The sequence below is a fragment of the Aphelocoma coerulescens genome, chromosome 6 (genome assembly GCF_041296385.1).
Source record: "Aphelocoma coerulescens isolate FSJ_1873_10779 chromosome 6, UR_Acoe_1.0, whole genome shotgun sequence".
NCBI lineage: Eukaryota > Metazoa > Chordata > Aves > Passeriformes > Corvidae > Aphelocoma > Aphelocoma coerulescens.
The window spans coordinates 5,256,038-5,282,943 of record NC_091020.1 but is presented as its reverse complement, the minus strand read 5'-3'; the positions used below and the strand labels follow the sequence as shown (position 1 = coordinate 5,282,943).

Below are 26,906 nucleotides of genomic sequence, written 5' to 3'. Positions count from 1 at the left end.
GCTCTCAATTACTTCCACTCTTCATTCCCTAAGCCATTTATTTACTTTCATTTCATTTATTACTAATGAAAATGCACCATACACGTGAGTCCCAGGCCAGCCCTTGCAGAATCACACTTCATTAAGCTATCCCAAACTGACCTGCAATAGATTAAATACCAGTTCAGTTTTTCAGTGACCTGTATTTTCCCTCATCATACAATTACTGTGCTTCTCTAGTTTGTTTATGAAAACATCCTCTCAGTGTGCAATGCTGTGTACAACATTACATCAGTTTACAACTTCCCTTTTAATCCCTAGCCAGCTATTCTCTCAAAGAACTACATGTATTTGACAGAATGTATTTTGAAAATACATGCTTGTGGCTCAGCACCACCTTCTTATCCTGAGCAGTTTTAGGAAATGAATATATAAGGATTTCCTGCAGCTTTTTCACAGTTATTTAAGTTAGAGGGACTGACCTATAAATTCCCTAGATAAAGGAATTTACCTATTAAGATAAATGTAGCTTTTCTGTTACCTGGAACCACTCATTCCTCACAGATTTTTACAATCAAGGCCAATGGTTCACAAACTCCTTTCTTAAATAATCCTGAACTCTTTCTGGCATATACTCACTTTGCCTTATTGACTGCATTAATTTTTCCCACCTATTTATATGATGCCTGAAGCAGGTAGGAAAGTATTTTTGAGTTCCTGTCCCCCACTTAGAAAAGTCTTTACTTTCCCTCCTATTATTCCCTTCTAAATTACTTCCCATGCTCAGATTTCCACCCTTTTCTCCACTATTAAATTTGCAGGTTACTTCTTTCTTCTGAGTAAAGAAGCCTTTGGTGTTGATCAGATTGTTGATCAGACTGTGCCTTGCTGCATAGTTTTTGCCACAGAACATCTGTTATTTGGGCAAAGGAGCAAAGAGACATTCTGGCCTAGAAACCATCTAAAAAAATCTGTGTCTCTGCAGCAGCCAGGCCCCACAGGCCTGAGGAGAAGGCACGGCGTTCCCAGTGAGACAGCAGTGGTTCCCCAGGACTCCCACAGCAGCACCATGTTACAGAGCAATCCCAGGACCCTGCTCATTTACTCCACGTCATTTACTTCCTCAGCCACAGGGAGTATGAGGACAGCATCCTATTCCAGCTGTTTGCCAGCAATGGATGATTCCAGATTTACAGGCTGGCCTATAGATCTATCTGTATCACAGATATACACAGACTCTTCTCTACAAGAATTAGCTAGAAGACAAAAAAATTAAAACTTTCATCCTTAATTAGCAGTCAAAACAAAAATCTAAACCCACTCCTCCTGGTCATTTTTTCAGCCTCCCTATTTTACTTAAGTTGTAATAGCTATTTAGGTCTGTAATATAGTACTTTAATAGATCTCCATGTAGATAAGTGCCAAGCAAGTAATTTTAATATCTGACCTTTGCCAAACATCACATTTCGCCCAGACATGGAATGAGAAAAAGAGGACTCACATTGTGCTTATAATTCCATGAGACATTTAAAATGGTGTTGACAATGCCACAGACTAAATGGAAAACAGAGCAAGAATTGAAGCACAACATCAGAAATCAGGAATACAGCTGGAGATTCTCCAGAGGAATCTTTCTTCTATTAAATTTTGCCAGTTTATCAAAAGCAGAATCTTCCATGGAAACAGAGAAAGCACAACACATCTTCTGACAAAACAGGCATATGCCCTGCCAGCTCTGTAAAATGGCCTTGGGACCAAACCCTGAAAATTTCAGATCTGCTGTTCCCAGTCTTTCTGGGAAGAACTTGGAGGTACCAGTCCCTGAACAGTCTTGCTCTACAAAATTCCATTCTTACAGCTGAGAGAGGCAGGTGTTCTGGGAACCACAATAAACAAGGAGCCAAACAGCCTCAGGACCTGTCAGCCTTACCTGGCGTTTATTCAGATTTTGCAAGCTTGGTCATATGCGACAGCACCCTTGTTTCCCACTGGGATCCAGGATAATACTTCATCTCAACAACCTGGTCAGTTGTTCCCCAGCTGTTCAGGAGAGCACAGGTAAGAAACTGCTAACAGCCCTGGCAGTATCTGTCAGCATCACCTGTGACATCCCAGTGCATTTCATTTCAACATCCTGCTTTAACGTACACCTGCACAGTTGAACACAGGAAGTGGCAGACAGAATCCAAAAGATTATCAAGCCTCTTGTTTTTCAAATTAGAAACAAGTTTTTCTGATTACTTGAAAGCTAAGCAATGAAACCTCTGTTTCCTTGCCAGCTGTAGGGCACATCACAAATGCCAATAAGACCTTACCTCCTTAGCAAACAGCCACAAGCTGTCACACAGCAGCTCATGTTTCCTTTATCTATTCATTGTTCGGACTCCTTTAGTTCACACTTGCTACAGGAACTTTGCGAAGTCTTCCCCTATTTCACCTCCTTATTACTGCAAACAGTAAACTGGAAATATCATTATAAAACCAAAACGGCTCTGGTTTATGTGCATCTGCTCTCTCATGTGTACACTGTCCATGTGTGCACAGTAAAGGCACGTTAATAATACAATGCTCTTTTGCCATATTAAGCAGAAAAGAATCACTAATCAAGTTCCCAGAGGAGAGATTTACCTTGGGCTCCACTTTTGTTTTCCATTAACTGCTTCCAGGGTGTATGTAATTATTATATTTCTTATTTTCTCTTATTTACATGGAATAAAAATTGATTATTATTCTTCATTTCTCCTGCAGAGAGCCAAATATATTCAAGAAAATGAAGGGAGAGATTCCTTTACCACTTATCTCCTTTTACAGACTGATAATTCCTTCTGTACAATATCAGGGTTTAGAAAAAATTAGAAACATCGCTACTTGATAGAAAAGATAATCTTAGATTATTCCTGAGTACAGCCCCTAGTCAAGTAGCTGACATATCATTTCTTTCCATCTTTGTATAAATTTCCTTTATTTTTTGCTACTGGTAACGAAACAATGGTTAAAGACAATTAGAATAACCTAAGATAGCAAGGATTTTCCAGTAAATATGGCAATCAGAATAACTTATTTAATGTATTCTACTAAGCACTGCAGCTGTCTGATTTAAGACATTTATTTTCTTTGCATACTCAGAGAAAGAAAATGTGTCAACTGGCAACACAGGCTTAGAAAACAACCACGAGAAGCAGTTCTTGAGAAAAGCTGATCTTGAAAGGACTAAAGCACATCATTTTTATTAATTTGGGGGGGAATTGTTTACTTTGCCAGCCTTCTGATCATACAGATTGGTCACAAATGCAATTATACAAAATCATATTCTTCCTTTTTATTTTACTTAACTAAGGAAAGAAGAGTAGCACATCAGACAGGAACACCAAACAGCAACTGGAAACAAATCCACTGAAACAAAAGTTAAAAGGGAAATGCCAGTAAATGCTGCTTATAATCAAAGACAAAGATATGGCTTTGTTTTTTAAGCCTTGTTTTGGTTTTCTTTTCAGAAAGAATATGGAAATGCGGAATTGGGATTTAGATCTTTAAGTTTCCAATTTCCTTTAAGTCACTCTTATAAGATCTGGCTGAACAATTATGACCAAGAATTACAATTTTTCTACAATATGATACAGTACTGATTTCATCAAAAATGACCATAAGCTATTTCACATAAAACTCCATTGTTCATTCTTCAAAAAAAAAAAAAAAGATCAAGAGAAGTCACGCAAGAAATTAAGTCCAAAAGTCAGCTGACAACTATGCAGATATTTCCATTTCTATCAGAGAAGTCACTTCTGGTTCTACAAATTAAGAACCGCTGCATCTTATAGGTCGGTGGCATACAAGTATCCTAAATCCAAGTAACTATAGGAAAAAGCCTTTGTTTTTAACCATGCAGCAGACCTCAACAGCCAGGTCATGAAATTCTTAGGAAGAGCTTTTAACCAACCACTTCCCAAATGACTTCTACCAGGTATTTTTTTATAGAGAGGATTCATTACCACAGAATTTAACACAGTACCTACTCTTCTTTCACCACCTGAAGATTACCAGAGATTATTCAAATGAAAGAAACTTTCCTTTTGCTATTTTATGTCATTTCTTGTCCTGGCGTCATTACCTGAATGTCTTTTAATCTTCCATTAGTAAATAATGGTATTTACTGTACATTGAAAGGAGCTGGCAGAGTCATCCAGGACATTGCCCAAACATTGGAATTTACTCAAATGTTTAGCATCAGACTCCACATACTTAATACAGCAGCAGTGTTGGACATCATCCGGTCCAACCCACTGCTCAAAGCATAGTCAACTCCAGCCAGGTTGGTTTGGGTTTTGGATGGGCCTACAACACCAACAGTCTATGAAGAGCTCCCTGAACTATCAATTATGATTGACCTTTTTAATTAGAACTGTTACATAACTAAAAATAAGTAATTTTTAACCTGAAACAGAGTACAATTTAGAAATTAATTTGGACAACAAAAATCAGCTGCATTATACCAGAGGATAAAAACAAAGATAAATGCATCTGAAACAGCAGAATTCAGTAGCATTCCCAGAAATTGCATCCTGACATTTCAAAAAATGACCAGTCTAACACCCTCCAGAAAATAGGAAACTGGTTGAGAAACACACTACGTAACAACAACAATTTTTCAATAAACTCTAAAAATAGGAATGCTCTTGTAAACAAAACAGCTAGGTAGATGTTGAGTTAACAAATACTTCATTATTTACTTCATTATTTATTTTTAATGATTGTTTGTTACCATAACCAAGGATTTATTTCATCCTGGGGAGAGCAAATGCTACCTTATTGAAGGTTTCTTGAAAAAAAAAAAAATTAGTCTTCAGCAACCCGATAAATTTCCAGTGCTGTCAGGTATGCTAAATACAAATTACTGACTCTTGTAGTGAATCACCCTCCACAGAGCCATGAGTCGCTCCTCATGCTCCATTACTCCCGTGCAAGCCTCAGGTTCAGATCCGATTAATCCTGAAATAGCTCGGCTCAGAACCATTCAATGAAAAGCAGGGCTTAAGGAGAGAATTTCATTATCCTTCTCCAGCTCACGTGCAGAGATCCCAGATTACTGCAAAGTCTGTAAGAGCATCTATAATCAGGTACATTTAACTGCAGCTTATTTTTCAGCTGTAAATCTATTTGGGGAATTCACTAGACTACTTCTGTCTTTAAAGTACACTTATGATCCTCCTCCTTAACAATTCATATCTAATTTCCCCATAAAACAAAATGTTCGCTGAAAGTTAACATTCAGAAAAATAATTTTCAATTACACATACTGCATACAAAATGGAAGAAAATCCTCTGTAGGAGTGTTCAAAGTCAACTCAATCAACTACTCAGGCAATGTGAACAACAGAATCATGAAAACTACATATTTTCTTGCATAAATGCCAGCATAATATGCCATATGGGCATACCAATCTTACTGGAATACATCCTTTTTTGAAAAATATAATACTCAATAAAGCCATGAAAAATAAAAAAAATCCCATGAATAAGAAAAGAACTGAGTGACATTTCCCACCCACACATCAAAACTCTTCTAGCTTACATTTTGACATACTTCAAATTTCTCTGGAAGTTTTCATAAGATGTTTGAATATGAAGAGGACAGTAAAGTAAGGGCATTCAAATCCACTCTTTTTACAAAAAAAGGCACAAATACAAGTGTTTTCTATTTGTTCAGAAATAAAAAAGGATTCAAAAACAAGGATTTCAGAAAGTCAGTTATTTCAACCCCTTCCATGAATAACCAACAGTCATTCTGTTCCTGAAGATCTTAACGAGGAATTTCTTCAAACTCCCTGGTTAGTCAAGTCTACCAAGTTTGGGCTCAGTTCTTCAGAAAGCTACTACACAGAACTTTGCAAGTTACATATTTATGAAAGAAAGTGGAAATAACCTCAAAGGACAAGTCAAACAGTCCCCTATTTTTACCTCCTCAGGTGTCACTGGAAATCCAGGAAAGTGTTAAAAGTCTTCATCAGGAAATCATGAAGTACAAGAAACATCAAGTTGAGATATCAGTATGCTTGAGGCATCTGTATGTCCCTCCACTCTCCAAGAGTAAGAACGGCAATAAAACCACAGAAAACATTATCAATCACAGTCTCCACATGCAGACAGTGGGTCAGACCTTAAAGCTGTTGCTGAAGAGTACTCAATACAGAGGTAGAGCGAGGCATTAGCACTCCACAGCAATCAAATTTAAGAGCTGAGACAAAGAGCAAGGCCCAGAACCATACCATCAGTAAATAAAGATTCTTGGTTTTCCACCCATTTTCTGGTTTTGAATTTCCAATGCTCACGTTCCAGTAAGTGAACAATCAGAGTGTGAAATCTAGAGACACAACGCACAAGTCCCAGCTCTCCACTGTGTCCCCTTTCCCGCAGCTGGACCTCCCTCATGGCTACAGAAGGCTCTGCATTGCACACCTTTCCTTAAGGGCACAATCCAGCTCACTCCCTGTCCCTGTCCCAGTTATCCCTCTGCTTTCAGGGATCCTAGCTCCTAGTCTCATCCTCACAGCACTTCAGCCAATGTGCTCAGATCCAAACATGGCTCATACCCAGAAGTTGTGGACACTAGCCTGTGGTGAAGCACCAGGCTTCAGGGAGCCTTGAGGGAAACCAGTTTCATAAAGCTCCAGGAGCTGCATTCCCAGCAAGGTTCAAGTGTGCCCTACACACAGTACAGGTGCTTCACTGCCTGCCACCAGCTACTTCATGTCCCCTGCAGCATCACTCTTGAGCAGTCCTGTGTCCCAGAGCACATGACATTCCTGCTCAGCTGGCCTGCCCTTAGGCTACATGGATGGCCTGGGCTTGATTAGCAGTAATATAAATACATACAAGGTGGTCAACTTCAGTTCACTTCTTGATCTGCCTCGAGGTAAAATGCATCATTATTCTCATCACACTTTTTAAATGGAAGCACTGCTGGTGTGAGAAGGGCTGGTTTGGCTCTGCTCCCTGCCACACACACGGCACAGTTGTGGGACAGCAGGACACAGCAGCTGCCACCACCTGTGGCACAAGAGCCACAGGCACGTCCAGACTAAATTACCCATGTCTGACCCAAACATTTAGGGAATCATAACATAAAAACCCAGTTAAGAAACAGAAATTTTTGGAATACACAAGAAGAAAGCAAAATCAGAAGTGATGAGAAAAATACACTGACCCACATACACACACACACACACACACGTATCTCCAATCTACAGCCATAATAAGCTGAGAAACTAATGAACTAAAACTAATGAAGCTTAAATATCATGAAACAACATTCCAAAAGTAAGGAGTTTTCAATTTCAAGAAAGCTGCTCTCATATTATCAGTGTATCTGACCTTTCTTTACCAGCCTTAACAATCTAGGAGTGATCTCTATTGAAAGCCAGAGGAGGATGAGAATAATTGTTCAGGCACACCACCCTATTTAATGAAGGCAGAGACAGCAGTACCTGCAACCACTTAGTGCTGCTCACAACAGCCACTTCCACTCACGCTCAATCACAGCTCCATCCATCATCCCTTCGGACCCCCCAGGAAAGGGAACGTCCTTATTGTGACTCAGTAAAAGCTCAGAAAAAACTCAACAGGGAGCTCGTATTGTGGCACTCCAATGTGTTCAATAACTTTTCATTGTGAAGGATGAAAAGACAAGAGCTTGTCATTAGGAAAAAGCAAGTGCTTATTACTAGAACAAAATGATTACTCCCATGGATACATTATTACATTATTATCCACACTACAGTATGATTCTGCCATTGATAAGAACCATAGTAGTAATTCCTGTTACTGGGTGTCCTAAAATGCAAATATATCCCCTAACAATTCATGTCTATGAATAAAATTCAGAAAGGATAACAACAGTACAGAAACAAATTCAAAGAATTTTTGAAACAATTCAGAAGAAAACCTGCTGCCTTTCAGGAGAATTATAAATGTATTTGCAATTTACTATGTGTCGGAATTACTCTCCACGGAAGAACTTACAGGCTCTTGTGGAAAGCATTTTGCTTCACTTTCCATTGTACCATTGACTGTGATAAAGCTTCTGTGAAAAACACACTCACATAAAAGCAAGTATCTTCTGAAAAGATGTTTCTCCCAGCTTGCATTGAAAACTCTTTAAAAAAAGATTTTTGAAAATTTATTACTGACACCAACAAGCTCCTAATTTCATTTGATGTCCTCAAGGCTTATTAGACACTGTAAATAATTGAGGAAAATTTAAAACATAAATTTAGGAACCACAAAAGCTATACTCTTTATACTGTTTCAAATATTAGGGCTAAATCCTAAGTTCCTGTATAGTTCAAGCACTGAGACCTAGTTTCAAAAGAACAGACAACGCAGAGTCTACACAGAATTTAGGCACCCAAGTCCTTGGCAACACCCCTGTTGAAGCTCAACACTTACCAGGCAGGGCACATCCACCATCAGCACCAGAGCAACCCTGGATGTCACCAGTGCAGCTCCCAGAGCTTCCTGGCAAACCAGCAGCCAGAGAAGGATCTGTGGAGGTGGCACTTACTGGGTGAGGTGTCTCTAAGGCAGAGCAGCTCCCACTGGCAAAACTCAGACAGGAAGAAGCCTTAAGGCAAGCAATCAAGCCAATGTGCCAGCAAGAAATAGGAGACCCGTCTCCAAAAAAGCAAACCTTTCCAAGCAGTTGACTAGCACAGCTCGTGAGCGGGAGTGCAGAGGGCTGAAATGACAGCAGGGACGCTGGGCTTGGGAGCCACACACCAGGAGCACAAAGCCAGGAGCAAAGCATGGCTGGGGTAGACTGTGGGCAAGGAAAAGTTTCCACTCTCATGTACAAGCTGTGGCACAGAGGCTCTGGGCCTTACTCAGAGCACAGGGCACAAGCCAGGAGGGCACACACACAAATTCCCATGAAGTATTCCACAGACAGAGCACTTGCCTGTGGAGTACAACAGTGTTCCCAAGGAGAGGAAGGGAATCACAAGCCTAGATTGTGCTATGGTAACAAATGGCTGTCATCATCTTTATAGCTCATTCAGTTCCCAGTCCTGGCTCACTGAAACTATTAATAGAAGAGCCAAAAGGACACTGATAAATCAGCACTGTTTCCTGGATCTATCATCTCTTCTTCAGCGGGTAAGAGCTGTGAAATAAAGTAACTGACATCTGATAATCTTCCCACTGAAAAACGTATTTAACAAGTCTCAGTAATAGCCATAACCTATTCTCAGTGAGAGTTTTTCCATTCAGTAATAACTGTCTAAGCAGGTCAAGAGCTCTAAAAGAAACTAAAAACTTTTCATTCCCTCCTGTTATGTAACCTCATACCTTTAAATCTTTTGTATTTTTTCCTTTCTTCTTCCTTGTCTTTGCCACCTTGTGCAGTAACTGTGTTCTGCAGCAAATTATATGGCACTTTCCCTTACTGTCATATTTCAATAGCTGCTTTCTGACTTTCTCAAGTCAGTGGGGTGGATTATGTATTATTCTTTTCCACCTACTGTACATTATGTACCCCTAAAACCATGACTATTTCTGAAATAGAAAAGATCATCACAATTTTGTTTCAAGAGTCTAAGAATTTAAGATCATTTGGACTTAAAATCTTGTAGTTTCATGCCAGAGATACATAGGAAAGCGTTCTTGGAACAAACCCAGAGCAGCCTTTTGGACTGATATAGGATGCTGTTCACCACATCTGCACCCTGCCACATGTTCTGGCTACGACAGGATAGAATCATAGGATCATTTAGGTTGGAAAAGACCTTCAAGACCATTGAGTTCAACCATTAAAGGTGAATGCCTTCCCTTATAAAACTTTCAGCCACTTAATTGCAAACCCTGACCCACCCTAGAACACATATTGCAAGAGAAATCTGCTACAACAACGTACCAAAGACTTACATCCCAAGATGACCAGAGCTGAAGAAATCTCACTATCTAACCCATGTGTAAAGCACTTCCAGAGAGGTTCAAGAATTAATGCTGCATTCAACAGCATTCTGAGCAAAAATATTATAGCACCTTTCTCTGGAATAGAGAGTGAAAGCACAACTTGAATAAAGCATCTGTAAATTCCACCTGCCCCTCAATAAATAAAGAGAAATATCAAAATGTATAGTATCTGTGAGATGAAAAAAATCTGATATGCATAGATTATTTTAGTCCCTATACCACATTATCCTAACGACAATAGAGTAAGACAAAGCAAACAGTCTCATTAGAACAGCTTTAGACTGTGTTAACTGCTATGCCTTACAGAACAGAAAGGAATTTCAGCTTCCCAAAAAGGGAACAAATATCTGTATCACACAATTGTTCTCTCAATGTGCTTGATGAATCATCCTGAGGTATGTTTAGAAAAGAGCATTACACCTACAGAAAGTGTTTACAGAGGAAAAGCATGAGATTAACATTTTGTACCTATATTAACAGTATTGAGTCTCCTCTTTCAACATTTACCTGCCAGACGTAACAAGTGTCAAATCCTTTTTTCAAACATAGAAGAACAATCACTTTTAAAATGCCAACTATGTTCCTTTTCAAAAAACTTACAGCTGAATTAGCCTGCAAGCATGTCAGACAACCAGATTTCTGGATTTACCCAACACTCCTGTCTTCCCAATATAGCAATTTAGTCATTCTTACACTTGCAAATTGGTGCTCTTCTCTTCTGGTGTGAACACCCTACTTGAAAACAACACTAACACATTACTTACCTTTTAAGAAATTATTATTTAAATTGTTGCATTCTACAGGAACAGAGATTACATTTTCAAACTCTGGTCTAGGAAGTGGCATTACAAAGAAACACTTGTTTCTGGGCTATGAAGGATTATGTCTGTTCTGAACCAGTGACAGTTCACAACAAGCATAAAATAACCTGAACATGTACATTTTGTCTGTGGCATAGCAATTTCCACAGACTTCATATACATGATATAATACAACCCATACTCATTTGGGGGATTTGTATTTAGTTTTGGCTTAGATTTCCGTAGAAAAACGTCCTTTTGAACCTTTTAAAGAGCACGTTGAGAAATGCCGGTTAAACTGAACTTTACGCTAATTCTGGGTGAAATCCTACCCTCCCCTAGCCCGAGGCTGTGAGGCAGCCCCCGAGCGAGGCCCTGCGGCACTCACGTTGCGGAGGTACTCGGCCAGCAGCTCCTGCAGGGCCTGGCGGATGGCGCTGCACTCGGCGATGATGCGCTCGCGGTGCGAGTCCCGCGTGCACGAGGAGTCGGCCAGCAGCGCCGCGCCGCTGATGATCGCTTCCAGCCGCTGCTCCAGGGAGGGCCTCGCTTTCTCTTCGCTCACTACGAGAGGATCCAGGACGATTAAATTCTGCAAAAAATGAGGAGTACAGGTAAGAAAAGTAAGTCCAATGAAGTTGCTGCTTTATTCTTTACTTGCAGGAACTACAGTCACGTTATGCTTCCCAGATGTGCTTCTAGCCCTTCCCACTGGAAGCGCCAAAAATACTTTTGACTATGGCAGATTCCGTTCTCCCTAGGGGGGCTACACATAGAGGTCATCTGCAGACAAACCCAGGTTCTCTCTGCCATTCAGACCCTCAGAGCAGAGTCGAAGCTTTGTTTGAAAGAGGGGTTCAATGCCTCCAAACTTCAGTTTTTTAGAGATCAGGAGAACCTCTGGATTTAACTCAGAGCCAACAGTGCTAGCTCACAGCTGAGAAAGTTAAATCAGATTACATGAGCCGTCTGACTCTGCTGTTTTTTAGTCCAATGCAATCCACAGTGGCACAAAGTCACTGCTGCCACTTTCAACAGGCTGAATATGGGCAAAGAAAAACTGCAGCTTTTGTTTAACAACTATTTTTTCAAAGGACCTAGATATAAGTGTCCTTTTGCTTTTCAGTAGGTAAGGTAAACAAAAGCAGACAACTCTTTTGGCTTGATAGAATTATTACATTTGTGTGGCAAGCAAATATTCTAAAGAAAAATAAAAGGAGAATATGGTATTTTCATGAAATGTGAAAGTAAGAATATTTGAGCTTCAGCATTTAAAGAAATTCAGACCAGTAACTGTTAATGTAACTGAACCTCTGAAAAAGTGTCAGCATGGTCCTGATCTCCAAACCTACACTCCACGTACACCCGTTCATCTCTTACATCACATCCATAGGTGGTGTGAAGCTTTCAGAAGAAATATTAAACAAGAAAACTATGCCAGATACCCTGAAGCGGAATTTAGGCAAAGCAGAACTTATCTGTGGTTATCCAGTATGTGCCAGACTAATTCTAAGCTGGAGAATTTTAATTATATTTTCAATTTAGATTTAATAGGACAATTTCAGGGACTGTCTAGCTTAAGCTAGAAATGCAAGTGTTATATCAGAACACCACAAGATAAAAGCTTAAACAGCTAGGCAAGGGGACTTGAGACAAAATTTGTGTTTGAGATTCGAAACTCGGCCTTCCTATTCACATTACAGCCCTTAACACCAAGGTGTTCTGAGGTACCTCACATCTGCTCAAGTTGTGCCACATGATCACTATTCACTGCTGCAGCAACTTCTCTTCAAGCTCCGGTATCTCAAGTAATCCCCTCAACGCCAAGCTATCCATATGGCGTCCATCGGAATGAAAAACACCTGGCAGGTAGAATACTGAAGTGTTGCTACAGAAAAAACAGCTTCACTGACTGTGGAAGATTAAGACACCTGGAGGCCACAGCCTATAACCACTTAGCTGGAAAAATGACTGCCTTCAAATCTCAGCTGAACCAAAGCAGAAGTGTCTTCCTTTGGGAGACGGTTTGGAGAAAGTTCACACCAAGATGGGCAAATAGCACTGGCCAAAAAGCTACCATGGTTCATCTCTAAATAAAAAAATCTAGGCAATAACAACCAGGAAAATATGAGTTAAGACTCTGCCCTACAGATAAAATTCTTCAAATAATATCATTAATTATTCATAGTCAGTACATCTATGCAGGAAAGGCTCTATGAAAAGACACCAGACACACAACAAGTAGTCTCTGGTGGGTTTAACAGGTTAAACAGCAGTCAGCTACTCTTAAGTAGCTTAAAGACTCAAGCATAAGGGAGCATTTAAGAGGACTGATTAGATCCCTGTTTTCTCCCTCACAGGTCTTCTGATCCAGGAAAAAGAGAGGGCCCACAGGAATCCAGAAACTTGGTTGTATTTCCTGAAGTTCTGGACTGACTTACAGCCTTTTGACATCTCGGATGTAATTGCTCAGCTGGATGACCACGGTCACTCAAGGACCGCAGAGCAGCTGAACACGCAGACAGACACTCAGGCATGCAAGACCTGCATCATTTTGTGAGAAATCTCTTTGCATTCAGAAGATGGAAGACCAGTGAAAGCACTAGATAACCTGCACCCACACGCTCTTTTCACAGATCTTAATATGCAATTAAATTTTAAAGTTACAGTTCTGTGTTTATTTACAAATGACATGGTAGTTACTGGGAGCCTTTAAGAGGAATTGTTGAGAATCTACTGATTTAAGAGTTAGCTGCTCTAATTTTACTGGTGGTTTCCTCACCTATAAATCTTTAATAACTTTCACAGTGCCATCACTGGTGAAGGAAGAATGATATTGCAAAACATCTAGATACTAGATTGTTGGGTAAGCTCTGAGATACATTTCCACACTATAAACATTTAATGAGATTTGTTCCCACCAGACTATTTACTACATCAATCTATTTCATGGCACTGCATTTGCAACAAGAAGATAGAGCAAAGGTTATTTCGGGTCCTTAGCCAATGGAACTTTCTGTAAAGCGAGAAAAGTGCAACCATCTAATTCATAAAATCATTTTAGAAGTTAAATGCTCTATAAATTGTGCTTTATCTAACTCACACAGCTTCAACTCTCATTTGTGCTACCTAGGTAAAAATATATTTACAACTAGATAAACAAATGGCTTTTTACAACAGTCAGACTTCTATGTCCTTACATTTCCAAGTAAAAACAAATTCAATTCAAAATACAATTTTTTTCCATTTTGTGATTATCACAAATCTCAAATTTTAGAAAAATAATAAATGTTACTACATTTTTACAATCATTTAAATGGTACTGCTTACATACAGGCAAGATGAATTCATCTGCAGTAAAAAGTGCAACCCTTTCAACAATTTTTTTTTTTTTACATTTTTAAGTAATCCAGGTAAATAGTGAGTCTCATATAAGGGATATCATTTGTCATTCACAGTTACATTGTAACAAATCATGTATTACTCTTCCATGTTTCTTTTTCCTTCCATTTATTGGGAAAATAGATTAGAAATTGTGATTTTAAAACCTGCTGTGAGAAGCAAGGATGGACGGCATGTAACATGCAATTGTAGCCCATTCCTTTGGGGGGGAAAACCTGCCTAATTTGACTTTGAGCATGACTGAAAAGTCTGTTTTGATCAATAAGCTGCCACTACAAAACTTGTGTCATATTTCAATGTATTGCTTTAATCTTCCATTGCAAATTTTAGACAAAAATCTACTACCATCAGTCCTAACAGCAGTTTTCCTGAAAACGCATCATAATTTTGGCACTGGGATGCTGAGATTTGCTAAGTCCCAGAATTTACAATCAAAACCACCCATATTTGCAAATGTGTTTAGAAACATTCATTCTTTTGTTGATCTGGGCCTACATCAGTTACACCACACGAGGATCATGGGCTGTAGTCTCACCTATAGGAGATCTTTTACCATTTGTGGCAGGACAATGGAAAATGACACTAGTAAGAGCCAGAGCAGCCATGAGAAAAAAGAGAAACTCCATAGAAAAGCCTAGGATGAAGTCAGGAATAGAGAAAGTGCTGCCTTCCTCCAAGTATTTGCTTCAATAACAGAAGCAGAAATGCAGAGGTGGTGAAAGCACGTTGGCTACATCACTATTTAATGATAAGCAGCAAACATAATGAGGTTTCTGAATTGCTCGATTAAATAAATTACAGAATGATCCCAATGGCACATTCTGCAGAAAAGGACTTCAGCTTGCACAGTAGCAGCTCAAATGCAGCCAAGGCAGCAGTGGGCACTGTCAGCTGAGAACCACTTATTAGCAAACTGAACTCATGGGCTCTGCCCACTTACTGCAGGATGTGTCCACCTCCAGCAGTAGGGACACAACTGGAACTAACTCTGCCCTGCTGTTTGAAGGGAGCCAAATATTGAACACACATGTAGCCTTCATTCCAAACTCCTCTGAAGAAAGTCATCCCTCTCAATGAAATAATTTCCAGTGATACTATTTAGACTAGGACTAAGCAGAGCAACAATCTCTAATGCCTTTAGGCTCATCATTTATGATACCAATAGTTATTTAAAAATTAACCTTTCTTTTTCCAAAAACATCGTAGTCTCACATGTCTACATACCTCAAGCTCATCAAGTGCACTTCCAAGAGTAGCTGTGTGAGATGAAGTTTTTTCCATTTTATTTCCAACTCCTTGGGAAGCATTAGAAATTACATTGAGAGCATTCTGTATTTCACTGCAAATTGAATCCTTGCTGGCTGTAAGGGATGCAACATCTGAATGTTCCAAACAAGCTGAACATATTGAATGTAGGAAAGCAGAATTTTCCTTCAGGGATGCACGTGCTGCAGCAATTTCATCTCGCTGATTGCTAGATTTCAAATCCTGTCAGCAAAAGAACATGCTGTTTATTTCCAAAAACACTCCAAAACTGACAAGTAATGTATAAACATTTATTCATTTCTATCTCTACTCCGCTTAAGGAAACATCAAGTTAAATTCATCAAGGTTTGTGAAAATGGACTGTAACGATACTTACAATTGAATCATCATTATCTCATGACAAATGAACAAAGTATGCGTAAAAACAATCACAATTTTTAGTGTTTCTCACAACCATGAACAGTCTTTGTTTTGTTTTTAAGCAGCTTTCCTCTGAGAAAACTGCCCTGGAAATTAGCTGCCTTTCCTCCTAGCCATGTCTTTCTTCATAAGAAATAGAAAAGGACAGAGGTGCACACAGAGCTAAACAAGGCATTCTGTAATTGCTGCATCTGAACAAATCTCCTGTGTCTGCTTCCCTGCCCCACTAGCCTCTGTCTCAAGCACGCTGAAGAAAGGAACAGCCCTTCAGGGATAAGAATCCCGTGCTCCTGGGAAAGGGGAAGCATGGAAGGTGTGGAAATAAAAAACGTGCTGGAGAGAAGCCACCTTGGGGTGCCACTGCCCGCTTCCCCTCTGTCCCTGCTGTGTGCACACTTAAAGCATTCAGGGATCTTACTACACCCATCTTGTTCCTCCCTTCTCCATCCAGATCTCCTTGAAACCCTATAGCCTCCTGCCAACAGAAACAAGGGGCATCCTGCTTGCCAGAACTCCCAAGTCCAATTTAACTTCTTCCAGGAATCAGTCGTGGGCACTGTTATTTGGGCAGCGGAAAGCTACAGACTTTGGAACAACTATGCAGTCGACATCAGGCTGTATGGAGCCTCCTGCCTTGTCCTGTTTTATTATAGACATTTTCCCATGCTGCTTCTGCATCTTGTCCCTTTGAAAAGAAAACTAACAGATATTTGTGAAATGGCTTGGGTGAAGGAGACAGTTAAATTCAGGGGGAAAATAAAAGAGGAAGGGAAAATAGCACATCTGAGCCTGTGGCACCAGATTCAAATGATGAGAAGAGGCACAATGAAGAATGAACAAGTATATGCATACAAAACTTCTCACAGCCTGCCCATAGGCTATCTAAAGTCTAATTATTTTCCTTTGCATTGCATCAGGCTCTATATGCATTATTTACAAAAGCATCACAGTACCCACTTCTCACTGAATAAAGTTTTTTAGTTTATGGCTGAAGAAAAGAGCATTTGATATTAAATGAACCAGTCCTGTATTTTTAAAATCTCATTTACTCCAAGATATGCATTGGACATAGAATTGCATCTTACTTCCTCAGGCTAACTTGGAAATCTCAGAGATACAATAATAAAAAAAAACAAAAGCAAACAAAATGAAAGAGATGTAGTCTTAAGAAGGAGTAGACAGTAGTTTAACCAACTGATCATCTGAATCAGAAGACTGTGTTTTCTTGAGTGAATTAACACATAATATATTTTTAAATTTTTAATAATTTAAATATATAAATGAATCATCACTGTACAAGAATTATTTCATTGCCCAGTGTGTTCAAGTCCAAATACTACTGCATTTCCACCTGCAGTACAGCATCTGCAATTTGTCCTGCACACTGGACTGTTCAGAAGTGTTATTTAAACTCTGATTCTAATTAGTTAATCTATCTTTCCTGCAATTTTTACAAGACAGCAGACTGCCCCTCTTTTCTCCTGTGCTACCTGGAGATACAATGAAAAGTCAATGCAACACTTCAGCCTAACTGGCTTCTATTATTAACCACTTCTTCCTTAGCCGCATCATATGCAAACAATCAAACCCAAAAGCCTTTAAAAATTACTTTTCCCCTCTAAAACACTACCGTCTAACCAGGATTAAGGGGTTCATAACAAAGCCAAAACTGGTAAGCCAGTAACAGCAGTCAGTAACATGACATCTGGAAAGGTTTGGTAAATTAATGTTTTTGTTTCACATGATACTGTAGAGAGATTCAGTCATGGCATTGACAAATTGCCCTACAAAGAGCCCCAGTTTTGTTCAGTAACATGCTAAAATGAAAAAAAAAAAATGCTCAGCCCCGTGAAATTCATCACTACTTTGTTGTTTAGCTGTGAGCTTGGAGAGTCCCAAAAGAAGCCATAGAACATTATTCCCTTCCATCTTGAGGAAGATCTTATTCCTTGAGATTTTTAATGTGAAAAAGAAGAAACAGCAGATAATCTTAGTCTGATCTTCTGCATAAATGAACCAAAAAAAAAAAAAACAACCTAAAATGGAGTGAATTCACTATTAAAGTTGGATTATCAGAATAATGAACTAGTTCTTTAAAGGAGGAAATTAGTCTCTACAAATATCTGCAGTTCACCCAGCTACTTTACTGCACTTTGGGTTATTTTATTTTTTCTTCATGGTTTTGCACTTTTTTCTTATTCCAACCTCTTTTTAGACTAGAGGACATAGTCCACTAGTCTAGCATGTGTTTTTCCACACTAAATCAGTTATGTCATATGATACCAGCTGAGATTAAAGATAATCCCCATCTTCAACCACTGCCAGTCCAAGAGGCCCACTACAGCAACATTTCCCCAGGCTGCTGTCCCAGCCCTACTAGGACATACTTCTGTGTCTTCCTTATACCTGGTTGTCCATGCTAAGAACAGAAAATGAATGAATAATCAGAGAGTCCCAGCTGTGGCTTGTTCCAGCTAAACACAGTGAATGGAGAAGAAGACTTTTAAGAACCTGAAAACTACCTTCATCGTTAAGCTTTGATCGCACTACATCAGTAAAGAGAAAAAAAGGAGAAAAAGAAAAAAGTCTGTTCTTTATCCCACATAATACATCTAAGGTTTGACAGCTCAATACACCAGGAAGCCAGCTCCTGTTCACTGAGCATTCCCATCAACACAGCTCAGAGGGGCTGGGATCACCGTGGGTACAAATCATGCTGCTGTATTTTGCAGCAGCTGTAGCTTCAAAGTGCACTGCAGTACCCAGCCTGCTCTCTGCAGAGACAGATGTTATTGAGCCGAGTTCTGTATCCAGGAAAAACACAGGCATACAAACCCCCACAATTTCATACTACTATAGAAATAGGGGACAAAAGCATTAGTTTTTATCACAGTTTAAACCTGGGTTTTAGCATTCAGCTTTCAGTCAGAAGTGACTGCCAAATCGTGCGTAGCTGGTGATTCAAAGACCGTAATAAAGCTCAAACTCTTCCAAGTGCATTCATGCACTTTTCATCTGGGCAAGGCTCCAGATAACATATATTTCGTAAGTATTGTGTCATCCTTTTCAGTGGAAGAAAGCATCTCAGACAAAAGCAAGTGAAAAAGATCCGGGGGTGATATTGACAGCGAGATGTCCTCAGCTGTGTCAGCTCTGCCCAGAGAACGCTGTTTACACAGGTGTTAGAGCTTACACCCCTCAGGGCTCTGCCCAGCCTCGGTGGGGAGCTGCACCGACACTCACCCCACCCCAGGCCCTGCAGCCCCAGTTCCACATGCCCTGGGACCTCCAATCGCTCTCCAAGCCATGCCATGCCATAGGGGTGCCAGGCTCCAGCTCAGCCACAGCTGTCCCAGCCAGTCTGACCTCCTGAGCTCCATTTGGCCCAGTCGCCACAGCACTTCTGAGCCACCACGAGGCTGTCTCTTATCCGGTCACCCTCACCTGATCCACAGACTGACCTCACAGCTTGTTCTCTGAGCTGCCTCATCACCACAAACTTGCCTGAGGCTCTGGACTGCTGGCTGAGCCTGGCTACCACAGCTGCCATGCCCAGCTCCTGCCGATGTCCAGCTGGTGACGTCCTGCCTCAGGGAGCAGCCGGCCCTCACTGCACCCCACAGGACCTTTTCCAGATAAGCATTTACCATCAGCAGGGATCACCTGGTATCACCGTAAACCTGAGCCTACCTGCTCTATAAAATACTACATTTGCCAGGTTGCAAACAGCATGACCTGGTAGCTCCTTTCCTCCACATAAGGCTTTTAACTACATGTGAATTAATGATGTACACAAGTGACTGTACCCACACAAAAAAACAGACACAGATAAACATTGGGAAAAACACCTGGCAGGATAAAGGCTTTGTTAGCACAAATGAAACACCGCTAGATGATAGGGCTGTGCTGCACTGACCACCAAAGGCTCCCTTGCATGCATTCACAGCAAGTTAAACACCACAGCCTATCCTTACCAACCATGATCATAATACATGCTTGACTGTGAGGAATTCCAAGCTAACTTTCTAATCAAAAAGTCTTATCTGGCCTCTAGACTAATTTTTTCTGACTTCAGAAATCATCAGCAGTTCTTAGTGTCTCATGGTATCACTATACTACAGCATGTATAGACTACAGAAACACTACATACAAACTCAAAACACAGACTCTGCATGGCCAAAACTGTAGGCAGATTTTGTTTGCATCATATGCGTGAATATACAAAATATCAAGTGTTACAGTACAAATCCATATCACTGTTATCATAAGCCTAAGCCTCAAGTAATACCCTCCAAGATGACTCAGCATGCTTTATAAAACTGTATCTTTCAGTCCATTGACAGCAAGCAGAGAATGGATTTACTGGACTCAGGTTCCCAGTAGAACTTTTTCTCTGTATCTATACCTATTTACTATTCATCATACAGGTGTGACATGTAATATCACAGAACAGCAAAGTTATCTTATACAAGCCATGACTGGTTAATACCCCTGCTCTTGCAATTTACTAATGTTTTCCAGGAATTTGTTGTTCAGGCAGGGAAAGATGCAGTTTCTCTTGATTATTTGATTGCACCAAACTACAACTACTGCACAATATTCTGTCTCCCCCATGCTTTGGCAACTTCTAGCCAAACTTCTAGCCATCTTCTACTGATGATGGAGCAATCCTTGCTGTCACTTCTCTATCTGCTATTTCAGGATCTGGTACCTGCACTCCAATACTCTGCTGTTAACTTGCCGTCTCCCAGATGAAATAGCTGATTTAGAAAGGTAGCAAAGCAATCTTTTCCCTATAAGAATTAATACATTAGTTCACGAAGGTTTTCACCTAGTACAGCTACAGTCACGTTTATCCCCAATGAGCTTGCCTAGAACTAGAGCAGGAACCATTCACCAAGGAGAGGGCTCAGAAGTTAGGAACCTCCAGAAGGTCTTATCACATCTAGAAGCTTTAACTAAGCTGTTAAAGCTTTCAGGAAATGTTTTGGCCTGGACTTTTTTTCAGTGGAAGATGACTCACTGAAAAATGCAGCAGAATGGCATTCATCCACAACTATTTTTTTCCACAGTTTTATTAAACTCTCATACCATATGTGATTATTTTACTTGCTTCTTTTTTGAGGTTGTAAAATTAGAAGGGATTTGGGAATGTTTACTGGATTGAAAACTTGTTTCATTCTCTGCCTTGGTGGTATTAGGCTACCTACAAACAACCTAGTAAATTATTAGTGCTGGCAAGATCACTTCATAAAGGGTCCAGAAGCACTTTCACTGATACAGCCTAACAGACAACAAACAAATCTTTCACATTTAGCCTGTTCTAGTCGTCTTTTTATACAAGTAATCATGCCAGAACACATTACATGCCACAAGAGTTCAGGATCTCTTCTCCAACAAATCAGATCAGGTTCCCCCAGGTGCAAGTTTCTCCTCATTTTGAGCAGAACTTAGTTCAACTTTCCTAGATTTATTATCTTAGTATGAAAGATGGGAAATCATCAACAATAAACAGGTATAGGGCTCATATCAGGCAGTCTGTTTCAACTGCTATTTCCTCACAGCCTGTATATTCAAAAAATCTTCATGGCCTTTGCCCTTATTCTTCTGTCAAACTCCAGGCATAGCTCCTTTTAACATTCATTATAAATACTTTTCAACTATTTAAAATAATGTACTTCCCTTTCTTCTAAACAAGCAGAATCAAGTAAATCAATGACAGCCTCCTACAGCCTAAGATGCACCCAAACCAAACTGCAGGGAATATTAAGTTTCTCTAACTTGAAGACACGTCCAATTGACATGTGTAAAGAGTGTCACTCAGGCAAACAGGGCTGAAGTGCTAATCCATCAAAACAAGCTTATTAACATTACCAATTTCAGCAACGTTAACAGCAGGGTTTGTTTTCATTGCTCAGCTGAAACTGCAAAATGAGCTGCTTTCAAGTATTTATCATGGACAATCCTCCTTTTTTTTCTTGTATATCAATTTAAGTTTTTGACTTTTGTTTTCTGCATACCTTGCAAACACTTCCAGGACAGAAACTCAGAGTGAGAAAGAAGCAGCCATAAGCCCTTGAGCTCTGAACTGAATGTTAATGCATATATGTGATAGATTTAATACAGAACTAAGAATAAATGACTTCCAGCAGCTGCACTCTAGACCTATAAATTGCTGTGAGTACTACAAAATCCATACAGACGAAGAACAACTGTATAATTTACAGCATCAGTATCTGTCAAGAAATGCTGCAAATACAGAACTTGATTTCTTCCTTTTAACATTCCTATTAAAATTAGAAATTACCCTTACCTTGATTCTATTTAGATTAGGAATTTTATTCATCTTCCCTGGTGGCACATCAATGCAGAACATCATTTAATTCTTACTAGTGTTAAACTAAATTCAAAAAGCATAAACACAAAGAGTTTTATAAAATAAACATGCAACAAGCTAAGGATTAGCTTTTATTTTACATAGCAAATGCTTTGAGGAGATGAAAAAAGGGCAGTACTCTGATGAGATTATTTATACTACACAGCAGGTACGTGCTACACAAACCCACAGCAAGCAAATCTTAGGGGCAAAGGTTTACATAGCTGGATTTTTCTCAAGCTGCATCTCTACCAACAATACTGACAGCTACCATGTCCCACACTCCTATTCCTCTGGATGCTTCAGAGGACTTTGAATCACCTTCACAGCACAGTGTGAGCAGCCCATGAGTTTGACCCAATAGACTATAAATATGTAACACAGTAGCTATAAAAATGGGATAAACTGTAACCAATATTTAAAAACTGTACAATGTTATTCATTTTATGGAAACATTTCAAAGTTTGGGTCCCAAATTCACGTGTTCACTCAAGAGCTCTAAATGGTTGCTAATTAGTGGATACCTAACAAGGGATTGTTAAGGGATGAATCAGACCTGAATTTTTCACTAATGAAGAAGTACCTTCCATCAGCTTGTGGATGCAAATTAGCAAAGGGGAAAAACTTCTGACTTTTTCCAGACAACAGACACTGTAACAGTTGTTTTTATTAAAACAAACACACACCACAATTTCTATTGTCCTTATTAACACAGGTAATTTCGAAATCCATGGAGCCACAAGGATTTTGTTTTGCTGAAGGCATTACAAACAGCTCCATGACTGAGATCAGTATGGGACTGCATTGCCTAGTACATTTATTACCTTAAGAGACTATTATCTGTTAACAGTGGTTTAAACCTCCAATTTAACTTACATGTCAGCTTCAAACTTTTATAGTTGAAATGACTCAACTTCCACAGTTTAATTGACTCAATGATTTCCTCATGTCCCCACAGTGCATTTTTTATATAGCAGTAAAGCTGGTAAATGCTGTTTTCTTGATCTCTAAATAAGTAAGAAATAAGGTGTTCAAGTCCCATGAAAAAATCCAGCTGATATAAACTGGTCTGATATAAGACATTTCATCACAATTTTTGTTGCAGAAAATCAGAAACGTTTCAACACATAGTTTCCATTTTCCTAAACTGAATGCCCTATCAGAGGTTCAGTCACATGAAAGCCCTTCAAATTGGTCAAAACTCAGCCTTACCCCCATATGAGACACACAACACTAAAAACAAACCAGGAAGCCCATTTGTAGGCATTATTTCACACAGCATTCTTTTAATAGATCCCTCCTCCAACCCCTCTCCACACAGAATTTCAAATTCCAGTTAAGTTTGGAGAAACTTAATAAAGAAAAAATTGCAGGTGAGAAAGTAAGTCTGAAATGGCTTACTTTGCACAGGCTTGTGTAACAATTTCCATTACAAAACCCCTGCTTCAGCTGTTCCTAATTTTGACAAATTAACAGGTTGGACTATGATCTATGAAGAGAGCTGTTGATTTTTCCTTATTTGAAGGGGTTTTTTGTTGAGAGAAAATATGGGTTCAGGCACTTTCAGGTTAAAGGCTAAGGAAAGCATTCTCCCCATGTTAATAAAGCCTGAGCAGCATTTTCTGGAGAAAATACACTGTCTGCAGAGCTTTTGGAAGAACTGACTTCAGATTTGCTTCCTTCAGTATCATGTAAAGTTGAAACAGCAACAATAAATATCAAGCACAAAACACTACAGGGTAATGGTCAGCGAGAAGAACACGCAGGATCCACGTCCCGGGGGACTGCTCTGACAGGGTGCACAAGCTGAAGGAGCAGAAACAGTATCCCCAGCTCTTCCCTATTTGTTTTGTCCCACTGAGAATACTTTTTAACTTTGTGTCACAAACTCAATGTGAAAAGCAATTTTCTCTAAATTGGTTTTAAAAACTCTTTTTAAAGAAAGTTAGTTATTCCTCCCTACTAATTATAAGGCATCGTATTGAAGCAATCACATACTATTCTTCCAATTAGTCACTCGGTGCAAAGCTTGGCTATTTCACACAAAATTAAAGCAAAATTGTACAGGATTAAAGCAATTCTCTGGAATTGCCACGCTAGTCTTTGGAGGCCTGATGGTTTGCTGTCTGTAGGCTCTTTTATTTTTTCTGTCTGCATCCCACAAAAGCCTATTCACCATCAGAAGACACATCTCTTACCCCTCAACTGATGCTTGCACAGTGTTCTGGCAGAACGCTGGCCAGTGCTCTGGTGTGCTCCATCAGCTGCCTGCAAACAGCCCCTGTGCTGCTCGCTCCTGCAGCCCCGGGCAGCACCCATGCACAGCACCCTCCCTGCTGAGCCCGGCTGAGAAAAGGCTCCACGCTGATGTGGGCACAGCACACAGCACGAGCTTCTTCACTCTCACCAGACACTACATAAATAAGGGATTTCCTCCAGCCCTCACAGATTCTCCACACGCTCTTGAGAGTAACAGACTGACTGTCAGACCCTGTATCCCAATCACATTAGAGGAAGCAAATGTAGAGAAGTGAATAAGGAGGAAGAAAATATGGATGAAAAGTAAGCTGCAGAGCAGGAATGCTAAATGAAGTAGAGAGGTAGGGGATTCCTTAAAGGCACCAAGCAGAAGGAACAGCAGGTATGGCAGACCAGTACACATGGCCATCAGGCCTTGGATTTGCATGTCTTGGGAGGCCTGAGATCTTCTCAAGGCAAGTGATTTGACAGGTGAGCACTGCAGCCCCTCCTGACTGGTGGGGAAGGGGTTCCAACATCCCAAGTGTCGCAGAACACAGAAACCTCAGTTTCTCTGTCCCATCTCCCTCTGCACCAGACTCTTTTTATATGTCCAGCTGTGTGTCAAAGAAGAAAATAACATTCAGCAGATGGGAACAGAGGTCAGCACCCAGCACTAAAACTACTCCCAGAGAATAACCTTGGTTTTTTGATTTTATCTGGTAAGGCCTCACTAGCAAAACTAGGCTAAGAAAATCAGTCTGCACAGCACTGGATTTCCCAACACCAAGTAATTTCTCACATGCAGGATTTAAATACTTACTCAAGCATCCAGCTTCGTGCCACTGCGAGCTTCTCATGAGCAGTGGCTCCTCTGAGATGAACCCCATGTTACCAATAATCCCACAGTTTTCCAGTGTCACAATTTGATTAGATACAGATTAGATCAAAAATCTCCTCAAGCCAAGTGAGAAGTGCTACATAAGCCTTTGCAAAAAATGTGAATAAATTACCACAACATAAACATCAACAGAGTCTTCTTTTATATTTCTGGATCTGCTCTTGTAAGAGTTGACTTAGACATTTCTTTCCCTAACTAGCTAAGCACTGCCCAATTAGTTTAAATGTAATTACTTCCCTCTCATTACAGTATCAAGTCATTTGTTTGCAGCACACTCACAAATTCCAAGACTTACAAGAATCTACAGAGCTTTTCACTTACAATTCTGGATGAGTGTCGTAATTTCCTGGGTTGCTGAGACATATCATCTTATAGTTTCAAGACTGTGAATTCCATTTATATAAAAACTGCAGTAGAGTTCTTTTGTCTTGGAAAGTTTATTTAACATGAAAATAACCTTTCTGAAATGTTTCCTTTCTTCTAGATCATTCTTGTGATACATTAATGCAGCATTAAAACTTTTTTCATAAGACAATACCTCACTGTTAAAATGATAAATCACACTCAGTGACTATCTAATCAATTTACTTTTCAGATTATTATTAGAACATCATTTCTGAAAAGTGAACAGAATTTTTAAAAAGTGTAATCCTTCAGAGACCTGATCTTCAAAACTAAGAAGCATAACTGCCACCTGAAAGGGAACAAATCTCTTGTATTTCATTATAATAGTCAATTTTTGCACAATATTGAAGACATTATTCTTGCTCAGGGAAAAAGTTTCAACATTCCTAATACAAATTTCTTTCAGCAGGAATGTGAGATGAGTTGTGTATCTGTATATTTTAAAAGTGAGTTTCCTGGATGTCCTCCCACACAGCATTTGAAGTTTGTGGCCTGCTCAGAGCTAATGTTGCAGAATCAGAGTAAGAGCAGAGGCAAATGATGAGCCTTCTCCAGCCAAAGGATGGCTGTGAGATGGAGAGCAGCAGCCAGGAGCAGAGCCTCAGCACACGGGCACTGGGAACCCAGCAGGAGGGACACGGGCTATCAGCAACAGCTCATGTCATTCACAGGTAAGGGAAACCACACGGGAAGGAGCCAATAAACATGGGAGCAGAGGGAGACATCATTCCAGCCACACATTCTGCTTTTTGCTCTCACCATCAGGCCAGGGGGAGAAAGGCATGGAATAGGAGGAAACAGAAAGTGTTTGGGACTGCAGCAATTTTTGGAAGGCTTGCTAAACACGTGACATTCTCAGGATGCCAGCAATGGTAACAGTAAAAAGGAAAAGAAAGATCACTCCTTTTAACAATTACAGAAATGCGAAGAACAGCACCTGGCACAAGATCACCTAATGGAGAAGGAAAGAACAGTGTCCCAAAGAGAACAACGGCCACCTGGCCTCCTGATAGCCCCCAGCCTGTCCGGGCTCCAAACAGGCCAGCCACACTGAGAGCTCACCCCACAGCTTGGGAATGGAGTGGAGAAGGTTCTGCACATGGACACACACAGCACCTTGGAAACCAGCTCCTGCCAAGCTAAGTAATCCTTC

At 40.0% G+C, this 26,906-nt stretch overlaps 1 protein-coding gene across 14 annotated transcripts in view; it reads right to left on the bottom strand.

The window, feature by feature from the left end:
* The window catches only part of CTNNA3 (catenin alpha 3), a 438,881-nt gene that overhangs the window by 324,876 nt on the left and 87,099 nt on the right, over positions 1–26,906 (bottom strand). For all 14 annotated transcript variants that reach the window (XM_069019044.1, XM_069019041.1, XM_069019045.1 and 11 more), the window contains 2 exons: positions 15,372–15,635; positions 11,134–11,337 (listed from right to left, as the gene is read on the bottom strand). In XM_069019044.1, the coding sequence (XP_068875145.1) occupies positions 11,134–11,337; positions 15,372–15,635 (468 nt within the window). The remainder of the gene's footprint in view (positions 1–11,133; positions 11,338–15,371; positions 15,636–26,906) is intronic.